This window comes from Gadus macrocephalus, chromosome 15, assembly GCF_031168955.1.
Source record: "Gadus macrocephalus chromosome 15, ASM3116895v1".
NCBI classification, from domain to species: domain Eukaryota; kingdom Metazoa; phylum Chordata; class Actinopteri; order Gadiformes; family Gadidae; genus Gadus; species Gadus macrocephalus.
Window position 1 is genome coordinate 11312875 of NC_082396.1, and position 22731 is coordinate 11335605.

At 45.7% G+C, this 22731-nt stretch overlaps 1 protein-coding gene across 3 annotated transcripts; it reads left to right on the top strand.

Annotated features, from left to right (window-relative positions):
* Positions 1 to 4714: 4714 nt before the first annotated feature.
* Positions 4715 to 18985, top strand: eno4 (enolase 4). 3 transcript variants are annotated; one of them, XM_060073658.1, is made up of 13 exons: positions 4717 to 4984; positions 5342 to 5470; positions 9959 to 10137; positions 11562 to 11704; positions 11802 to 11968; positions 12376 to 12498; positions 12909 to 12980; positions 13680 to 13850; positions 14364 to 14489; positions 14758 to 14944; positions 15584 to 15645; positions 15899 to 16016; positions 18340 to 18985. In XM_060073658.1, exons 1-13 carry the CDS (start codon positions 4805 to 4807, stop codon positions 18414 to 18416), a joined length of 1734 nt encoding a protein of 577 aa, XP_059929641.1. In that variant the 5' UTR covers positions 4717 to 4804; the 3' UTR covers positions 18417 to 18985. The 3 variants fall into 3 exon arrangements, 2 of the variants coding, with proteins under 2 accessions (XP_059929641.1, XP_059929642.1); XM_060073659.1 differs by having other exon boundaries at positions 13683 to 13850; positions 18340 to 18766; XR_009529416.1 differs by lacking the exon at positions 18340 to 18985 and having other exon boundaries at positions 4715 to 4984; positions 14758 to 14892; positions 15899 to 15982.
* Positions 18986 to 22731: the final 3746 nt, after the last annotated feature.

Here is a 22731-nt window from a genome sequence, read left to right on the forward strand (position 1 = left end):
TGTGAATAATTTGAAGATAATTGTTATTTGATGACTAATTTGTTGTGCTTTTGGCTTAATTGTTAAAGACTTACCTTGCTGTTCATTTATCTAAACTCGTCTCTCTACCGACTCGCTGTGGGCATATCAACACTCACAAATAAAGACGGAATATTTTGTCTGTCAGTAGCCTATGGTTTTGTAGTTTTCGTCATTAAAACAATTAGAAAAAAAAACACGATTGATAGGACTGCCGTGGCTAGAATACTGTGATCAGGCAAACTACTGTAAGCTACAGCCTAATTTAAACATACAGGAGGCTTTACTGACTCCGGACTGCTATGCCGTGGCTGGCAAATCCGAAACAAAGAGATTATGGGTTCAGTGTAAAGCACACACACAGTCCCAACAACCCTCATAATTAGGGGCCTATGCGTCTTGCTTAAGTAGGCTACTTCTCTAAAACCCGTTCAGACAGGGTTCATGGGCAGGTCGCAGGGTTATTATGGGTACCCACAGGTTCAAGTATGACGGAGACGAGCTCGGCTATACCTTGACATGTTTTCGTGTTTCCAAGCCATGTTATGTCCGCTCTTTCCTCGCCTTTTAGAGGTGAAGAAAATGTCCCTCTCTCTCTCTCGGCTATCTGTCAAAACAACGCATAGAAGGTGAAAGAGAAACGAAGTGAAACTTGTTGAAACCATATTGGGCTATAGCCTACTGGTTTCGATACCATTATGTGTTTCAATATCCTGCACAGATTTGGAGTTGATTCTGGCAAAACATCATAGGAAAGTGACTCTATTAATCTGCCCATAAACAGAATTAAGGATGGTTGAGAGTGATTTAGGCTATATAAGACCAAGTAGACTATAGGCCTAACTTTGACGACAAGTTATCTTGGGACATGAACGAGTTATAAATACTATTAGCACTACCACTAAGGGGTTGTTAAGATTTACACCCAGTTTGCCTCTGGATTTTCTGGTGGACCTGGTAGTAGGACTAAGTGACAACCGGGTTGGAAGGTTTCCGAGTCCCAGGCCAGGAGTAAATGGGCCTTTTGAAGACCAGTGCTCCCATTGACACGACACCTGGCGAAGTTTGAAAACAAGACGAGAACATTTTAATTAGGCATTGGCGATTTACAACCAAGTGACTATGTGACATATGCCTACACAAACACACACCGGGAGACCACGCCGTAAGGGCATATCGTAAGCAGTCCGGACCCGTTCCAAGCTGGAACCCGTCCCCGGTGGAAAAGCGCCATAATATTAAACAATCACAAGGTGTGAACCGAAGCGCGCCTACTGTTTGACGTGTTGTAGGCTATGAAAACGATCGCATACAAGCAATCGATCGTTTCTCATTGGTCGGATGTTTCTCGGAAACACAGACGTTTCTACCAAAGTCTGCCTTTTCCAAACTTGCAGCTTCATGTGTCTAATAATGTTCTGGTCTGGAGGAAACTCAAGACGCCATGCTCGTTCGAAATGTTTTTTCCCCCTTATTACCAACATCATATGTTATTGGCGTAACTTTCTGTCCCAACTCCAAGCAAGCATGTCATTCTTGTCGGACTCGGAAGACTACTTTTTCATCGTGCTATCGGCGCCCCGCTGTTTTAATACGTGTCCTAATGTGGTCTATAAATGATGTCCCCAGTGGAAACTAACAGCAGTTTGGCTAAAAGGAGGTTTTCTCCGCAGGAGCATCTTCATTGTCTGCAACTGCGCGATCCTGCTTCCACTGTATCAAAAACAACAACAACAACAACAACTCACAACTCACAACTCACAACTCACAACTCAAACACACACACACACACACACACACACACACACACACACACACACACACACACACACACACACACACACACACACACACACACACACACACAAAACATCGAAAAATATCAGTCTGGTAACGATTCGTGAAATGATGGCATTACGCCCATTCCTGCTGATTTCACTAGGCCTATAAGCTCCACATAGACCATTGTGCTTTTTTTTTAATCATAATAATAATAACCATGCAAAAACAATTTGTAGTTCATAGTTAATCGGTTAATCGTAACGGCTCGTTCATTTCAAACACTAAATCTGTCGATTTGACGCGCGCCCTATTAAACTACGTTTAGGCCAGTAGTGAGTTCCTCGGGGGGGGGGGGGGGGGGGGGGTATTCCGCACGTATTCAGGGCTCGTGACAATCAAAACGTGGACCGACCTACACGTCCATTAAACATCTATATTGATCTCCGTATGCACCTACACAATGATCGGCCTAATCAATGTTACACTGTTGAGAATTGTATTTACGTTTTATAGGCCCACATACTAAATTGTAAATCGTAGGATATAATGTTATGAGAAAAAATATGTAGCGTATTTAAAAGGAGCCCATTTGCCTGGAATGCTGTTTGCTATGTGGGTCAAATATGATGGGTACAATGTCATACAAACAGAAACACAATATGGACTATGAGCCAATGAATGCGCTGGATTGTGATGACGTGACCGAGACTGGTTGCCCTCTTGTTGACTTCCTGTCCCGGAGCGAACTGACCTCAGGGTGAACCCGAGCACGAGCCTTATCGACCTTCATCCGATAGTTTTTTTTTATGCAAAGAAAGGATGGCTGTTAACAAAAAGGGCTGAGTCTAGAGCGACGCCACACGAACGCATACACACATTTTAAGACTTTTCCAATAGCCTACTTAAGTAAGCCCACTAAACTAATACCTTTTTACATTATTTGTGTTAACATTATTGTGTGAGTCTATCCATAAGGGACCATCTAAATAGCTTGATTTTAAATAGGCCTAATAAATTATCAGAATAGGAAAAATGTACCTGAACAACAGGTCCATGTTTTTACTGTTCTCATATTGAACGGTAGCCTACATTTGACCCACTTAAATAAATAACCTCTCCTAATTGGTTTACATGAAGGAGAGTCTTCCGCATAGGTATTTCTGCATTTCGAATCCAACAATTTAAGGCTATCCGTTTTTTTTTTTACCAAATGTGATAAATAAAAATTACAAGTGGCTGAACTGATCTTAAGTCTCAGGGTTGCCCGCGAGATGACTTTGTGCGACGGTATTGAATGGTATAGGCCTATTGCGAGGCAGGCAATACCTGAGCCATTATATTAAAAAAAAAAAAACTGCTTTGTGTGTGTGCGTGTGCGTGTGTGAGTGTGTGCACTGAGCCCATTGGCTGTTGGCAAACGGCTGCTGTGTGTTTCATGGACATGATGAAGGCTTCCAATCAAGGCTCCCTCGCTCATTAACAAAAATGAAAATAAATAAAAGGCCTACTGTCCCGAAGGCCTATTTTTAAAAAGGTTTCCCGCTGGGACTATTTTATTAAGGCTATTTAAAACTTTAGTGAGTGCATATTGCACAAATAGTGGCTACCCTAGCCGATTGCTGAACGTTAGGTTATAGTTTACTGAGGCTTTTTGCGTTTGAGTTCAGACCAAATTCAATTTAAATCACAATGCCAGAAACTATCGGGCTATTTTAACATCTCCAATGAGGCCTAACTGGAATTATTTAGATTGATCCTGTAAATTAATATTAATCTAAATATTATTATTTTATATATTAGCCTATTTAGACAAAATACCATTTGCACTTGGCCTACTGTTTTCAAATGTCGGCCTCCAAATCTATTTAAACCTTAAAACTCAAAACAATGAACGTTTTTTTTTTTTTTTTTTTTATAAATGCATAATAGGCCTATGACTAAAGCAGTCAGCAGACATTATGAGGAGGACGTACTAGACTATGTTAGCCTAGGATGGAATATCATTACGATTACCATTTTTAACTAGAAATATCGGACAACTAGGCCTACTAAAAAAATGGGATTCAAAGGCTTATTTAGATGTAGGTTACCTTAGACTATTAACTATAGGCCTAGGCTACTTCATCTTTAATAAAATATCAGAAGGTTCCACACATAATAACGTAAAGAAACTCTAACAAGGCCTAACCGTCGTTCAAATAACGATTGCTATTAAAACTTACTGGATGTGTCCTCTGCTACATGGCTCTAGGTCTAGGTCTCCAAAGGACGCGCCGGGTTTCGAGAGATGGCTAGGCCTACTCCAGTGTCTACGGAGAAGAGTATAGGCTTGGGAATTAATTTAACACTAATTCTAATTGAATGTAATATTATTTTGTATAATATAGGCTACATTATTATTATTACCCTAATATATATTTTTCTTTTTATTATTTTTATTATTATGTTACCATCGGCTATTATAATAATTGTATTATTATTAGGCCGTAGCCTACATAATAAACAAACTGACAAAATGTAATTTTATTTCCCCCTCTATAAGCCAAATATGTAGGCTTACAATAAGTGTATTCGGTAGGCTATGTAGGCTATTTAATTTAAATGTAGGCCTGTCACAGAAAATTTGGTTCTATTGATAATGTTAGTTTATTTTACAATAATCGCCGCTATTGCATTATTGTATACCGCATAGTCCTATTAATGGCGCTATCAGTATCAGATAGGCTAGTTGGGAAAATTAACGCAAAGAAAACGTTCCCGCGAGCTGAAGACTGCCAAGTCCCGAGCCTCTCTCTGGCTCTGGGCCCGTCGCATTCAGTTGCCGGGCAACCGCTGTAGGCCTACAGTACTGTCTACGCGCCCGTTTCCCAAAGCAACCACTGTACACCATCGGGCCGTCTCCCGTAGCAACCACTGTACACAATCGAGGCGTAGACCATAGCAACCAGTGTAAACAGTGCTCTCATTCCTAACAACATCGCTCTATTAAGGTTAAGAGTAAAACATGGCGTCTAATAAAGGATATCCGCGCTGCGACGTGAAGGTGTCTGAGGAGGAGCGGGACTTCAACGAGATGAAGAATAGAGCTTGCGAGTTTTATACCCGTAACAAAGTTCCCCAGCAGATAGAGAACGTGTTGAACGAAATGTTCTTCGCCAAACCCGACGACATTTACGGCTACCTGGTATGAACGTTGACATTTAATGGTATAACGAGCTCGACGCTTTCACGTTGATGTGCATTAGATATGCGTTGTTAACGGTAGGAAGTAGCTAGTTATCATGCATAATGTTTGGTGTGGCTCATAAGTGTTACCTAACTTTTCCCAACACCAATTATTAATGTGTCAATACACCGTATCTTGGCAAAAGTAAGGCAGGGTAATCATTTGCAGAAAGACCTGTGAGCAGCTTTGATCACCTTTGAGTTCCCTAATATGTAATGATCCAGATAATCAATAATTTATTAATCCGAGGATGACATAATAAATGAATGGTGTTTGACTTGGGGTTTAACAACGTTGTGTAATGTTGTTACTTAGGCCAATTTCTTTATGAAACTGTCAGCCCCGCCGAGGATAAGCGGGCTGAATGGCAGGGAGGTCTACGATTCTCAAGGACAGCTTGCCGTCCAAGCAGAGGTGATGTGCACCATCCGGAACGAACAAAAGGTAAGCTCCTCCTGAACCCCGGCAAGAACAACAATGTATTTTCATCCCAGATGGTGTTATCGCTGATGAATATTACATTTAAAATGTAATACGTTAATAGTACATGTTCCTCATCTCCTAAAGAAGAAAAATGTATGTGTCTGTTAAGTGAGTCCCAACATTTCCCCTTAGATGACGCACTATTATTGATCATACCTAACAGTAACAGAAAAAAACAGTTAGGTATGATGAAAAATAGAGGGAATGAGCAAAGAACTGAAAGTCAAATAAAAATGTAACCCAAAATGGAAACCAAAGATAGATAGCTAGCCATGACAGAATTTGGTCACAATGGTCCCAGATTAATTGTTGACCTTGTACATGTCGAGATGTAAATTCGCCTCAACCCCTCTCGCGGTTTACCATAATTCTGAAATTGGGCAGCGAGCCATTGACACCCATTGTCTTCAAAACAAGTGTGTAGCATCTCCAGTAGCTGTTTGTAAGCACAAACAAACTGCCCTGGCTAGGACGTTTTCTGCACTAGTTCCCAGAAACAAACAAATCAACAAGTCTCCATGCCGCCATGCAAGCCCATAGACTTAGGACTGAGGGCGCCTTCTCACCTGTAGTTTACTAGAATCGACCGATTCATGGTTGGAGCGGATACCTTTTTGCAGTTTTGTTTGTTACGGTTAGCATTCACACAGGAATTTGGAGACAAAAGCGTCCTGATTGCACCACGTCGGACGATGAATCCTTTTATCTAGGAAAGGTTCAGGGAGTCTACCTGGCTGAATGGGTTTATTATTTCAAGTTACCGACAAAAGGTGTACATTCAACGTGCAATGCATTTTTTCTTTCTTTGCCTCGCATTGTTGGGTTAGATCCCATTCACACCTTAATTATACCTAATACCTATACCTTATTTTTTGTAGTACGCACCATATTTTGAATGACTGTTCACACCACCTCAGCTAACCCTACTAACCGGTTATTTGCTCCAGGGTCAGTTGAAACTGACCAAATACCTTAGGTGTGGAAGCACCTAAGAGGCCCGGAGATACAATTCTGAAGTTGGTGACTGGGTTTTAGAAAGTGGAATAATTCCGAATTCTGAGTGCAAAACAACATTTCAGGAAGTCATAAGGGTAAGTGTAGGGGTGGGAGGTTTCTAATGCAGCCTAAGCCTTCACTTCTGAATCAAAACAAAGTCCTTAATTCCCGTTTGTATTAATGAAGGTCGAACTAGACTGTCCTAACTGCTCCTTGCTGATTCAACTGCTCAGTGTCACTGATTCAGGCATTCTGAAATGAGGGAATGACTTCTTAGTACAGCATTCAGTTGGTAGTCTAACACACAGCTACTGTCTCTGCCCAGAATTCTAACTGTGCGGCCCTCAGCCTCAAGTCTGCGGGCATTCGCACTGGCGCGTGAAGCACAGGATCGAAACTTGTCAATTTGTTCATTTATTAGAGAAAAATACCTAACCATGTTATAATTACGTGTAACATGTGTTAGACAAAACAGTATGTGTTGGGCAAAACAAAAATACTGCTATGAGAACTGCTCACAACTTGTTTGGAAGAGAATGCATTTCAATGGCCCAAATTCGGAATGCGTCTACACAGCGAGAGGGGATGAGTTGAGGCAAAATCCTGGCTGACATTTGGAAATAATCGACCTGGGGTCTTAGCAAACAATTGAAATACTTTAAGCAGAATCCACATAATGTAAAGGAGGCAGGGGTGGTGGTGCTGATGGTGTGTGTGAGTCTGACACAGCTGACAATGGGCATAAAGACAGCAGAGACATCCTTTCTGGGATGTTGGTCCATTCCAGGGTCACACACCCACCCACCCACCCACACACACACACACACACACACACACACATACACACACACACACACACACACACACACACACACACACACACACACACACACACACACACACACACACACACACACACACACACACATTCAGATGGGAAAGGGGGCTGGGTTCCTCTAATTAGCCAGGATCCGCGTCGTGTCTCGGGCCGGAGGAAGCCAGGAGGAGGAGAGAGGAGGTGAATGCTAACAAGAGAACAATAGGCCCTATGCAGGAGCCTCACATGGCTCTCCAAGTCCCCCCCCCACACACACACACACACACACACACACACACACACACACACACACACACACACACACACACACACACACACACACACACACACACACACACACACACACACACACACAGGAGACAGGCAGCGCTTAATGGAACGTTAGTTAACTCACCCTACGTGGCCCAGACACCGACAGACATAGGCCTGATGAACAAAAACAAAAGCGATCCGATTCACTACAGAGCCCAATACTACCAGTGACCTCAGAGATCAGACAAGGTCTCCAAGAATGTCTTATGAATCAGTTGCACCAGTGTCTTCAATCACAGCCCCCCAATCAGTTTGCTAAAGTGCCCATTCATCAACTTCAAACTACCGTAACATTAAACTTTTTTCATTTAGCAGAAGTGGAATAAGCTAGTTCAATTTCTGGTCTTAACTTAATCGTTCAGAAACCATCAATATTTTACGTCCTCAATTCAGTTAGAACCTCAATCGCATAGTCAAAATATTTAGGTTTCCATTCATTTTAATACCGCGACCCAGCTACATATATATACAATACAGTGAGATGTTGTGTTTTCAAAGTCCCTCCACCCGATCCACCCTTAGCTGCAACCCACTAACAGGCCGTGAACCACCGATTTTAAAACCCTGTCCTAGGGTGCGCGTACCACACATGGGGGACCCCCTCAGTAACGTGACGCTGGAGATGATCTGGGGTCGCCCGTCAGTCCCCCAAGGGGCCCTAATGCGCCAAGGCAAGGCGGGGTCTGCCGCTTGCTCGGGGGGCCAGAGCCATCAGATAACGGGACACATTGACCCGTGACCTCTCGGCGCATACAATATGACAGGAGGGTGAAAGGATCTGATGTGACGCGCTGTTCTGTGGGTCCCGGCGAGGTCAACAAGTGCATGGCTAAACATTCCCCCCCAGAGATAATTCCTCGTAGCAGAATCATAATCCTCATGTATTGTTCATGAGAACTCACAAGGTCTCGATGAACACAAAATGGGTTCTTAAAGGATGTCAAATATCTGTTTGTACGGGAATTGTTGGCACAGATATTAGTCCAGTAGTTGATACACAAGGTGCCACCTATCCACCCTTAGGTTGAGTTTATATTCCAACAGACATGTTATTGGGCTGACAAAACAACTGCGTTGAAGAGCCCCTGCAGACACTGGTATTGAGTATCAGTCTTGAGGCTTTAAACAGAGTGTAAGCAACACTGAATACCTCAAATTAAAAAATATCACGCTAACAACCCACACCAAACCAACAATGCTGTCAAAAGATATCAATACTATATGTCACAGATATACTTTGAAAAGTAGCTTGATTTCCCTTGTTTCTGGAGAACAGGAGCTGTCTTTAATGGGGTACTCGAGTCCATATAAATGAACTACTACTTATATATGTTCAGGAACTAGATCTAATTGACCCTTTATTGCAGAGGGGAGAGGGGAGATGTAAAGGGGTTGTAGAAGTTAAGTGATTGATCTTGGGATCGATTGACAACCCCCCGCCCCCCGCCCCCCGCCCCCTGCCCCCACCCCCCTTGAGACATGGGCTACTTTACGTTATCCTGAAACGATGGTGATGAAGCGATGGTAAACAAGAAGTTGAGGGAGAGAAAGATCAGAGAGAGAAAGAGAGGAAGGGCCATTTTAAAAGGGGAGGAACGAAGAAGGGTTTGGGAGGAAGAGAGAGAGCTGAGCGGGGGTTGATGGAGAGAGGATGGAAAAGAGATCAGAGAGAGAGAGAGAGAGAGAGAGAGAGAGAGAGAGAGAGAGAGAGAGAGAGAGAGAGAGAGAGATGAATAGAGAGAGAGACAAGAGAGTGATGATGAGAGGCAGGGCCAGATGGAAAGGGTAGAGTGGACGAAGCGACCTGAAGAGACACACATATGAGTAAGGGATAAAGAATGAGTACGATTGAGGGATTATAAAGAGGGATCAGAGAAAGGAGAGAGGTTAAGAGAAGAGACTTAATTACATAGAACAGACTCAGAGTCACTCTGCCCTGTAGCCATGCTGGACTGGGTCTCCACAGCACAGAAGAACCAGCACTAAACCACATGGCGCTGGTTAGACTGAAGAAAAGATACACTGAAATGGTACTAATCCCCGGCACGGAATTCAAGATCACTTGAATGAGGCTTGCTCTTCATTCATACCACAACCGTGCTAATCTCGGGAGGTTGGAATGTGTGTGTGTTCTTCGCTTTTTGTGTGGAAAGTCATGTTGTAGTGTACTGAGAGATCATTACATAATGCTCTTGATTAGGCAGACAATCTCACACATTCCTCAGCTAATAATGTCCTCATCATCCTGCTCTTTTCAACGCAACACCTCAAAGTAGAAATTCGTCTATCTTTTTGCCGTTCAGCTGACGTCGTGTGCTGGCGTCCCGGCTGGCAACGATCAGTGGAGAATGCAGGGCCCCGACTTGGGGAAGGGGAGGGCCCACCACATCACCACTGGCCTTGAGTGGATCAAAGGGCCCCTGAGCGAGTTGCTCAAGGGCTGCGACCCCTGCGATCAGACGGGGGTTGATAACACACTCAGGTAATACTACTTAACACTGTACTATAATATCAAGTCCTTTAAACACTATTCTATTTATATATTAAATACAGCCAATAACAGATGTTGTTATGAACATTGCAGACACAAAACTTCAATGTCAGTTTGACGAGGAACTAATTTGAAGCGGAGACATACTGCCATGGGGATGGCTACCAGGAAAACCGTAAAACCATCTTCCTTTATGGCGCAAGCCACTGTATTAGAACTATCTTAGTCTTGTCTCAGCTAACAAAGACCACCATTATTAAGACGGTCTGTGTATAACCACAGGCGCAACATAGTGTCTGAAAGCACACGGCTAAGGTGCGCTTTCTAAGGTGTGCTGAGCTCCGAGCAGGCCTTCCCGAATCATCATGCAATAAACACAGGGATATTTTGAATTCACAACCGCATGTTTTCCACAAAAGAGCCCCATCCTCCCCCACCGACCCACACACGAAACATACTATTGCCAGCGCCAGCTGGCAATAGTATAGGCGCCAGCGTTGACCTTCCCTAACAAGGTCAGGTGGACGTCAAGCCGTGTGTTTTTGTTTGTCATGTGTCACATCGCATCACCGTCGTCGTATCATGGTGATGCGCCCGGGTCCCTGTGATTGGCTGGCGGTATGATCCGCTGGAGTGTTCTAAGCCGTGGGGGAGGGTTTATCTGTTCCATACACTTACCCCGCTAGTGGGTTTTAGATCATGAACGACACGTTAGCTCAGAATAAATACTGTTAATACACAATGACACCAACAGGCACACAGGGATAAAGGCGCAAAGGGAAAAAGAACAGACGGAAGACTTCAGAGACGCCTGATCATTGAGGCTTGTGTTTGCTGATACAACACTGAATGTCTGAGCCCCAGACGGTTTAGTTGCTTTGCAACTGTTGACGACAGGTGGGAGAATGAATCTGATGAGTTAGCCCGTTGCGTGTTTACCATGGCGCTAGTTGATGTATGTGCTTGTAGATCCTGAATGGAAAATTACGTTGTGAGGTCAAGGTCAAACAGTTTACTGAAGATCAACGGGCTGGTTGAAGGTCACGGTCAAACAGTTCTCTGAGGATCAAAGGGTTCTCTGAAGGTCAAGGTCAAACAGTCATCTGAAGACCAAAGGGGTTCTCTGAAGGTCAAGGTCAAACAGTCATCTGAAGACCAAAGGGGTTCTCTGAAGGTCAAGGTCAAACAGTCATCTGAAGACCAAAGGGGTTCTCTGAAGGTCAAGGTCAAACAGTCATCTGAAGACCAAAGGGGTTCTCTGAAGGTCAAGGTCAAACAGTCATCTGAAGACCAAAGGGGTTCTCTGAAGGTCAAGGTCAAACAGTCATCTGAAGACCAAAGGGGTTCTCTGAAGAGATGGCTCCATGCGTTTGTGGGGTTCCCCAAGGTCAACGTGTTCTGTGTGTTTCGGACAGTGACTTCTTCTCAGCACGTCACCAGGAGGACAAGGAGACCAGGAGGTCGCAGGAGGAGAAAAACAAGGAGGCGGAGGAAGAGGCTCTTCCACCACCACCACCTCCACCTGTCTCCAGCAAAGGCAAGAAGGCTGGGGAGACAGGTAGCACCACCCATCACACTTGCACCACACTGTTCCGGGAGGTCCATACCAGTGATATATATTATTTATTGATACATATGCAACTACGTTGTTCCAGCTACAAAGGGCGCCAGTGCAGAGAAGCTCATCCCTCCGTGCGTGCCACCAGAGCCGGAGGTCCCTGGCAGCCTGGCCGTGGGTGCCGTGTCCCTGGCCGTGGCTAAAAGTGGGGCACTGATACGGGACGTCCCTCTCTACAAACACATCCTCGCCCTGAGAAGTCAGGTGGGTCAGAGAGGAGGCCCCCGAGCGGCACTGTTCACGTATGCCATACCCCGGTTAAACACATTTAGCAGACGCTTTGATCCTAAGTGACGTTACATTAAGACACAATTTAGGTATTGCATTGAGGAGCAGGTGGTCGTTGTGGTGTCCTAGTCACGACCATGGGGGTTCCAACCCATAATCTTATGGCTAGGGGTTCAACACCATAGCCAGTGCACATTTAATATCAGTGAGACACACACAGGCACAGAAAAAAATACATGATGCACACATACATGTGTGCATTATCTATTTGTTCTGTGCTTAACAAACCGTGCATGTGCATGTGTGCTCATACATGTATAAACACAGAACAAGTAAGAGGGACCGGCTGAATGTAGTGAACGACGCTGTGTGCCTTTAAACAGAGTGAGTTCCGGGTACCAGTGCCCTTGGTGACGTTGCTGAGCTGCGGTAAATCCTCTCCAGGCAAACTGAACTTGTTGGAGGAAGTCATCCTCATCCCCAGACCAGGACAACGCGTCGCACAAGTACTCCAGCATCTCTCTCTTTTTCCTCGTCTTCACCCATAGCCTTTGTCACCATACATGAATGTTCTGCCATTTTCAATGACACGCCTTAAAGCCACACGACAACTCAGATCCACCTTTTGTGGTGGCCATGTTGCATTGGGTTTTGATTCAGCTTCAATGTGTTTACCGCCAAGGTTAACATTGAAGTCATCCCTACAGGGGCGGTAGACATACACGCAGCAAACGTAAGGCGATGACCTGCTGTCGATTGGCTATAATATAAGTGGCAACCGAATAGTTTGAGCCAAACCATTGGCAGAAGTTCCATGTTTCAACAGAGGAGGCGCCGCTGTCCACTGTGGGTGGATTCTATGTTAGTGGTTGGTTGTGTTGTTCACGTGAAACTCATTGAATCTCTCCTTGAACAGGTGATTTCCATGGCCCTCCAGATCCACGAAGAGTTGATGAGAATAATGAATAGCAGTACGTCAAAAGCCGGGGTGAGGGTCATCTGCCAACGCTTTCACTCGCGTAGGGCTGGGGAAGCACAGATGAGCAGTTCGGCGATGGAATGGGTTCAGTTTGGCTCTCTGATAATATTTGGGGGAACCTCTGTCCGAAAGTGGGCCGCATTTGGTTGGGTTCTCTTAGCAGCCTGGAGGAACCTCCCTCCTGAAGTCAACCAGCTTTTTCTGGGTTCTCAAAGAATGCTGGAAGGAACCTCCATCCGCCAGTCGACCGCTTTCAGTTGGGATCTTCAGATCTCTTTCTCGAGAACCCAGCTGAATGCAGTCGAATGTCCATTGCTCAGCAACTTCAAATCCCCTCGAAAGCCTAGTCATATGCAAGGTTACCCTGACACCATGGAAGCCAGCAGAGGAAACCTCCCCTCACCTTCAGTGAATAGTATTGCTTAGACCTTCTCCTCCTCCTCATTCTTCCCTCACCTCCGGCAATTTAAAGTGAGAGAAGAGTGGTGAAGGAGAACGCGACGCACTCACAGTCTTAATAACCTCGGGAGGGACGGCAGCTCCATCTCCATCCAAAGCTACACGTTGTTATCGTTCATGGGAATAATTAGCTCTCAGACATACCCACGCACACCTTTTCTACCTATACATCCTCAACACGGCGGTAAAGTTGTGGAGGACGAGCGGTGACATTGGAGAGGTTAAATAGATGGGCCTTTTATTCCCCAGCAGCCCACGCAGGCGGGCCCAATGAGCGAGGCGGGCGCGCCGGTCCTGGTTTGCGAGCGGCCAGAGCAGGCCCTTGATCTCGTGGTGGAGGCGTGCGGCAACCTTGGGCTGACACCGGGCGAAGAGATCCGTCTGGCGTTGAACTGCGCGGCTGATCGGCTCATGGACTACGTAAGATCAACACGAACCCTCGCCGCCATGTTGTCTGGTTGATGTAAGATACAGCTATGGTGACTTAAGGGGCAATCGGGCTGTGGTAACCAGCAATGCTATTTTAAATGCGTCTTAAATGTGTATTTTCCAATTATGGCTGGGTGAGTTTGCCAAAATCTTAATTGAATATAGCCATAATGATATATATAACAATACGTTTTCCGGTAATTCAATTAATAAATAGTATAAAAAAATATTATTTTGTATACTGTGTGAATTTCATAAAGAAGCAAACATTAATAAATGTCAAGTATAGGAGCGGTAAGGGTTTGGAGATATGGATAAAATCAAATTTAGACACTGTTATCGCGACAATATCTCGGGGAGTTATATTGGTGCTTTCTCAAAGTCTTTACATTTTCCAAACTAAATCCTTTGAAACAAATAAGGCCCACATCATTTCATCAAGAGCTTTTATTCTATAGTTTTACGAATGTGCAGAGACTCACGTCCTGTTCCTGCTCCCCTCAGTCCAAGGGGAAGTATGAGGTGATCGCGGGGAGCCTCAAGTCTCCAGATGAGCTGGTGGATATGTACCAGGCTCTGCTCCTAAAGTACCCAGCCGTGGCGGCCCTCATCCAGCCCCTCAGGAAGGAGGTACCCCCTCGTCCATCACCAACACATCCGGCCCTATGCGTCTTGTTAATAGAGTTTCTTCCTGAAACCTGAAACAATATGAAACAGAAGGTGTTTTTAGCCAGAGGATAACCAAATATATCGAAACGTAGTTCAGTAATGTCAATTTCACATGAGGTTCCTATGGTTCTACTGTTACATTAATACAGTGTATACCAATCAAGTGTTATTGTCTACTTTTAATTCCACCATATTTAACCTACTGTGTGTGTATTTTCTCTTTGATCAGGATGTCGACCAATGGGAGAGGCTGAGCTCTGTTATTGGAGCGTCCTGCTCCCTGCTCTGTGACATGAGTGGTTTGTCAGCATCTCGAGCCCCGCCCCCTGCCCTCCCAGGGGTGAAAGGTCAAGTTCTGCAGCAGGTGAATGGGACCAAAGTGAGCGACCTCATTCGAATCATGGTGGAAAACCCTGGTAGGTGCTTAGTATGTGTGTGCATGTGTGTGTGTGTTTGCTAGTGTGTGTGGTGCAGTGTAAGTGTGGTATGGGATCATAAAAACATGAAACATGAAAAATAAAAACATGCAGAGCTACACACAATTGAACATAACACGTTTAGTGCAAGGACATCTGCCTCCAGACCTTAAATCAAAATCCTTTCGGGTTCGTATGTGTGAGTGTATGAGTGTGTTTGTGTCATTGTGTGTATATTAGTGTGTATGAGCGTGTATTGTGTGTGTGTGAGTATTCGTTTGAATGCATGTTTGTGCCTGTTTGTGTACGTGTGGGTTCATATGACGGTCTCCCTGCTAAAGGGCAGAGGGGGTGCTCCATAGCGACAGTGTGAGTTTGAGGCGATAATTCGTTAATGTACCAGATGTATTATTCATAGCTTGTGCTGTGCTGTCAATAGGCTGCTGTGTTACTGAGCTGTAAGGTTGGGGTGAGTTCGTAGAAAACGGTGGGCTGCATCAAAACTGTTTAGTACTCAGGCCGTTCACAAATAATAGAATACTCAATTGCAAAAAGTGTTTAACAGATTTTACAAACCATAGTGGTAGCCGTGGTATTGGTTGAAGAGATGGCGAGTGTGTGTCTGTGTGTGTGTGTCAGATGCAGTGATCCTGTCGAGCTCACACAGCGAGCCGTGCGGCGAGGACTGTCTCTCAGACCTAGTGAGTCTCTGTCTACTTGTCCTGTCATATTGTTTCAGCTGTCCTGTCCTAGTCCTGTCCTATTGTTTCAGCTGTCCTCCCCTCCTCCTAGTCCTGTCTTATCGATATAGGTTATACACAATCTACTTTACCTCCATGTGCCCTGACATTATGGTACAGAAATAAGCATTTAAACGGTCGAGTGGCTTGGCGCTCACTTCCTGTGCTGAGTGTGATGTCAGCGACCTGTGTATTGTGCTTCCTTCCTGTGGAGGCGGTGGGGCTGGGCGTGGCCTACGTCAGGCTGGGAGGTCTGCAGGGTGGACACAGGCTCGCTAAATACAACCGCCTGATTGCCATAGAAGAAGAGCTGGCGCAGCAGGGAGCCCTGGGTAGGGGCCCACTCGCTCACTGCCCTCACCTCCACATCCTCCACCGCCCCGCTTCCCCCTTGTGTTTCCCCCTTTGAGCGTTGGCATATAAAAGGAGGCTAGACAAAGATAGATGGATAGAGAGGCGGAGATAGAGGGAGAACGGAGATGGGGAGACAGAGGGGGGAGGGAAAGGCAAGGCAAGGCAACTTTATTTATATAGCACTTTTCATAGACAAGGCAGACTCAAAGTGCTTCACATATAAACAGTGTCATACAATTAAATAAAATAATAGGTAAGTAAAAGAAAAACATATGCAAAAATAGAAAGTTAAAAAGGCATTTTAGTATTAAAATAGAAAATAAAGGCAAAGTTATTTAGCAGAAAGCTATAGCAAACATAAAAGTCTTTAGTCTTGTTTTAAAGGTGCTCAGAGTTGGGGCAAGTCTTAAATCCTCTGGGAGTTTATTCCAGCTATTTGTTGCGTAGTAACTAAAGGGAGGGAGAATGAGAGAAGGAAGGAGACAAGGGAAGTCCACAGACAGACAGACAGACAGACAGACAGAGAGATATATTTGGGGTGTGAAAGCCTGTATCTATGGAGGGCACATCTCTGTTGGAACATGAAAGGAAAACGTGTCATGAATCATAGAAAACTGTGTGTGTGTGTGTGTGTGTGTGTGTGTGTGTGTGTGTGTGTGTGTGTGTGTGTGTGTGTGTGTGTGTGTGTGTGTGTGTGTGTGTGTGTGTGTGTGTGTGTGTGTGTGTGAATGGACCAGGGGGAAATACCTTGGATCTGTTAATTGGCCAACTAATTATAAAGAGACGCACACACAAACAGAAATTCATGGCCTTTGGACCATCTCTGAATGGGGAGTTCATCTTTGTGGGACAATCAGCCAGCAGCTGAATACGTTTTGGGAAAAGTACTCATTCTCTATTTATTGATTTGTTTGTTAGTTGTGTTCAGTGGGGAGCTGGGGAGGGGGAAACATTCTCAGTACAGATAAATACTTCAGATAGTACTGGAACACAGAGACGGACTGGAAGAGAGGAGGCCAAGAGAGAGGGAAGAGGAGAGGGAGCCGGATAGAGCTGGAGGAAGAGGGTAGAGAAGACACAGTTGACCCAGACAGAGCTGACGGTTGAGGGGACAGGATGGACCGGAAGAGACCCAGAGAGAGGTGGTGGTAGAGGGTAGAGGAGAGAAGAGAAACCCAGAGAGAGCTGTCGGAAGAGGGTCGAGGAGACACACTTGACCCAGACAGAGGAAGAGGGTAGAGGAGAGACGCAGAGAGAGGTGCTGGTAGAGGAGAGAGTGGAGACCCAGTGAGAGGTGGTGGAGGGGAGACCCAGTGAGAGGTGGTGTAGGGGAGAGAGTGGAGACCCAGTGAGAGGTGGTGGAGGGGAGACCCAGTGAGAGGTGGTAGAGGGGAGACCCAGAGAGAGGTGGTGGAGGGGAGACCCAGTGAGAGGTGGTGGAGGGGAGACCCAGAGAGAGGTGGTGGAGGGGAGACCCAGTGAGAGGTGGTGGAGGGGAGACCCAGTGAGAGGTGGTGGAGGGGAGACCCAGTGAGAGGTGGTGGAGGGGAGACCCAGAGAGAGGTGGTGGAGGGGAGACCCAGTGAGAGGTGGTGGAGGGGAGACCCAGTGAGAGGTGGTGGAGGGGAGACCCAGAGAGAGGTGGTGGAGGGGAGACCCAGTGAGAGGTGGTGGAGGGGAGACCCAGTGAGAGGTGGTGGAGGGGAGACCCAGTGAGAGGTGGTGGAGGGGAGACCCAGTGAGAGGTGGTGGAGGGGAGACCCAGAGAGAGGTGGTAGAGGGGAGACCCAGAGAGAGGTGGTAGAGGGGAGACCCAGAGAGAGGTGGTAGAGGGGAGACCCAGAGAGAGGTGGTAGAGGGGAGACCCAGAGAGAGGTGGTAGAGGGGAGACCCAGAGAGAGGTGGTAGAGGGGAGACCCAGAGAGAGGTGGTAGAGGGGAGACCCAGAGAGAGGTGGTAGAGGGGAGACCCAGAGAGAGGTGGTAGAGGGGAGACCCAGAGAGAGGTGGTAGAGGGGAGACCCAGTGAGAGGTGGTGTAGGGGAGACCCAGAGAGAGGTGGTAGAGGGGAGACCCAGAGAGAGGTGGTGTAGGGGAGACCCAGAGAGAGGTGGTAGAGGGGAGACCTAGAGTTAGTGGAGTAAGGAGAGGGGAGGGAGCCTGGAGAGGGGGGGGGGATATGAGAAACTAACCCCCCCTGGTCTCAGTGCAGCCATCTTCAACCCTCATCTCCCCATCACTTGTATGCTGTAAAAAATTTTGTTCATCCCTTAATTATTCTGTATTTGTCTGTTGTCTGCAGTGTCCCGGACCACGCTGCCTGCTCCCCTGTGTGTGAGAGTTAACATAGAAGACGCAGGCATCAGTGAGGAGCTTTAAGATGGACGAGTCTTCTCCTTTTACGTGTTTGCACAAAAGACATTTCACCAGATTCTTATTAAAATGCACCATTTCTCAATACATGTGATTATTTGTTTTGTGCAAGGAAAGTACTGTAGTTATGCAGTTAAGTGCAAGTGTAGGTCAAGCACTCCTTTTAGAAATGCGAGTGCATTTCATTATACCAACAAAGTCAATTTTTTTGGGTTGCGACATGCCCTGTCGAGACTGAAGGAAATTAATGTATTTTACACTTACAAACACACAGCAGGTTTTTCAAAGATCTTTGAAATACAAGCGAAGAGCCGAGAAACCTGTGCTTAACAGCAACGTATTAGTGTGTGATGAACACCTGTGTGCACCTTGGCCTTGTGGAGAGAGAGAGAGACACAGACAGACAGGCAGGCAGGCAGGCAGGCAGGCAGACAGACAGACAGACAGACAGACATGATCGATGCCCCAGCAGGTGCAGAGCCATCGGCTGATGACTGCAGACAATCAAAGGCTCTCCCGGGGCCCAGGCTGGGAGTGCTGAACAAGTGGTCGGCCATTTGTTATCTGCCTTCTTTTACTCCCCTCTCTCCCCCCTTCTACCCTCCCCCTAACATAACATATATTATTAGTTTTGAAACATAACTATTGAATATTCATATAATTAAATAAATCGGTTGAAAGTATTTTTGGAATACATATATTTATATATATATATATTTAAGCAATAGATCACGCCAGGCTGTGGTGAAGGGGGTCGCCGGCCCTCCGCTGCGCGTCGGGGCCGGACAACGCCCTTTAACAGTGGTATAATGAGCACATACCACAGCCTGGCGTGATCTATTGCTTAAATATATATATATATATAAATAACTGATTTAGAGTGAAGTGGATACAATGTAATACAATTAAATGGACAGAACTCATAAAATATTAAAGGCTAGAATTACAAATAAATATAGTGAGATGAGTATGTTAGAAAGAGAATTAAGAGTTTTAAAATGGGACTACGATCAAATTGATTGACAGACAATATTTAAAGGGGACATATAATGAAAACCACACTTTTCCTGCGTGCTCCCACACGCATACAAACTTTGAATCTCACCCACATGATTTTTTGGGTGAGATATGCATATCTGAAAGTATCCGCCTACAGTTACCAAACGAGCGTGTCAGTTTTGGTGCCCCCTCCTACGTAGGAAGGGGGAGGAAGGGAGGAAGGGGGCACATTTGAATATTTCCTCCCACTTCCCCACCCCCCTCCAAACACAGCATAGCTTAGATTTTGTGGACCAGCGGACGAGCAGCTCCATCGGAGCTGCCGGACTGCCGCCATGGTCCCCCCAGCCGGAGGAGGAGACATGGAGGAGAAAGGGATTGTACTCCCGGAGCTGAGCTTCCCTTCGGCGACAGTCCAGCAGCTCCGGCCCAGGGAACTCGGCGACAGCTCAACTCCCGGAGTACATTCCCTTTCTCCTCCATGTCGCGGTACAATATGGACTTCAGAGTGTCAATGCCAAAGTTCCTGTCCCCCAATTCTCAACCATGGCCGAGATAACCCCCACTACGAGTCTTTACTTGTTGTGGAAGTACAAGAGACGTCAGACGCAGTCTTTATGATTCATAATACCATCCAAGGCGCACATAGCTTTTGGCCGTGATATTAGATATAATAGATAAATACCTTTATACCACGGTCTGGGGGAATACTCGATTCTGATTGGCTGCAGGGTGTGCATTAACCCCTGATATACGGACACCTGCTAAGTAGTTCCAGTCAAATTGTCTGTTCAGCCTTCCAAACGAGAGCTTTTAAATTGGGAAAAATGCATTAAACTGTACAGTTATATGCTATGGACCCTATAGTATCTGTGGTATAAAGGCGGGGACGAATTTCAAATAATGAATATATACACTTTAAGTTGAAAGTATAGACCGTCGCGATTCCCATTGAAACGAATGGCGCGGTGATTCGGCTTCAAAACGAGAGCTGGTAAATGGTGAAAAATGAATTAAACTGTAATCAGACAACGCGGTTATATGCTATAGACCCTAGAGTATCTGTGGTATAAAGGCTGGGACGAATTTCGAATTATAAATATGTACAATGCATAACGTTAGCTCTCTGGCTCATAGCTGGGCGGACTAGAATACCTCCCGTTGCCAAGTCGTAGCAGGTCCTTCCTATTTAATGGAGGAGTGAACATGGTTTCCGTTGCATAAGAACCTTACGGGAGGGTAATGATTGTTCCAGGTATTAGTCCGACCCTCAGGCGTTTCCAGGGAAACAGTTATGGCTTGTGAAAAACTTTATATATGGTTTGTAAAATGCATTACAATATAAATGAATGGTCTTAATTTATTTTCTTTGACAAGTGACAATGGTATAAGCGGGATAATGCCCTTAGAGTCCATTATCAGGAATTAATGGACTTTGCGGAGGCAACCGTCCTCCGCTGCGCATCGGACTGTTCTAAGGCCTCCGAGTCGTCCAATAATTCCTGTTAATGGACACCTCGTCGGGCATTATCTCTTACATATATTATATAATATTATTATTATTATATTATATTATATAGATAAAGAGCTCCAGGAGTCCGCAAACGGCAACAATCACTTCTCCTCCATGCTGTGGTTCACTCTGCTGTGGACAGCTCATTGGTCAATGGGCAGAAACTCAATTGCATTAAAGCTACAGGCACCAGAAACGGCGCATTCTGAAGGGACTGAAACAGAGGGGAATGGCGGTAGGTGAGATTTTTTTTCCTAAAAGCTATTTCCAGCAAAGAGCTTCAAAAATATGTTTTCTGGAACTCATATTCTATGTTTACTTGTTGGGAAAACACCATAATATGTGTCCTTTAAATCTTCTCTTTAACAGTGTGACTCATATGTGTGTGAGCTTTATTATGAGAAGGGGGAAATGTCCTGGTGCAGACATGTGGACTGAGAAGATAATAGGAGGCCACACCCACACGTATGCGCACACACACACACTCTCACAAAGACATCCACGCATTTGATGTCCCTTTTACACGCACACTCACTCTCTCATACAGATTCTTTCCTTTCTCACAGACACACACCCAATCTCTGTCTTACACATACGCGCTCTTACTCACACACACACACACACACTGACACAGAGCTCTTCAATGTGGCCCAACAAACAGAGGCCGGTCATTGTGTGTGTGTGGGGGTGTGTGTGTGTGTGTGTGTGTTCCTGGAGGAAGTAATTATGAGAGTGTAGGACTGGAGGTATAAAGGTCCATTCCTCAGCCCTGGGAGAGACCAGAGAAGACACAAGGAGCTCAGCTGTATGGATACAGTGGAGAAGACACACACACACAAACACACTCACTCTCACACACACAAACACACACGCAAATGCACACAGAGGCATGCACCCAATGACATGAACGCACGCAAGCGCACACACACACACACACACCCATACACTTGCGCACACACACACACACACGCACACACACACACACACAAAACAATGGTGTGGCCTTACACAGGCAGCCTTCAGCCTGTCAGGGAGGTTGTCCTCTTGTTAGGTCTCTTATTTACTATCTTCCTCTCCCTGTGTGACACCGTAGGCCTTCGTCTGTTATTCCCATTGTCAAACCAATACAATCCCCTCTGCGTTTGTTTTCATGCAGATCAGTGGCTGGGAAGACCTGACAAGAGAGCTCATTATTTAACAAGTGACAGTTATATATTTATATAGAACCGGCCAAATGGCTGCAATTAACCTCGTTAGACACACAGGCCTTTCTGCTCTTTTTTGATTCACTTTGATCAGCCTGGATGGGTGCTGCGGCTTCACATCAATTGTGTAAACATGTGCATGCACAGACACACACACACACACACACACACACACACACACACACACACACACACACACACACACACACACACACACACACACACACACACACACACAAAGGCAGCATCTTTTTTCAGAGCACGTCTGGCCCCCTACCAGGCAATTACTTTGTTTGGAAAATAATAAAACGAAACAAGAAAATAGTTCAAATTAAAGTGTTGCACAAACATGCAGAAAAAGAGCCCTCTAATTGTCCGGTCCATAAAGGCTCCGGAACACTCCGCCCAACAAGGCCGCGCACCGCCGGCATAAAAGCGTAGCAAATAATTACATGTTGCATGGCAATCAGTGGCGATCCTATCCCCCCCCCCCCCCCCCCCCCCGCACGCCTATACCCGCGGCCCTGGCATACGGAGCGACGTACCGCTGCCGTAACCTCACTTCCTTAGAGCACAGGAAACACAATGGCGTCACGGCGCACAG

Bases quoted from the DNA above. Each gene is read 5' to 3' on its own strand.
- eno4 (XM_060073658.1), top strand. From the start codon at position 4,805: ATGGCGTCTAATAAAGGATATCCGCGCTGCGACGTGAAGGTGTCTGAG. The intron at 11,969-12,375 runs GTGGGTCAGAGA...GCCTTTAAACAG, and splicing joins TCCTCGCCCTGAGAAGTCAG to AGTGAGTTCCGGGTACCAGT. The intron at 16,017-18,339 runs GTAGGGGCCCAC...TGTTGTCTGCAG, and splicing joins GGCGCAGCAGGGAGCCCTGG to TGTCCCGGACCACGCTGCCT.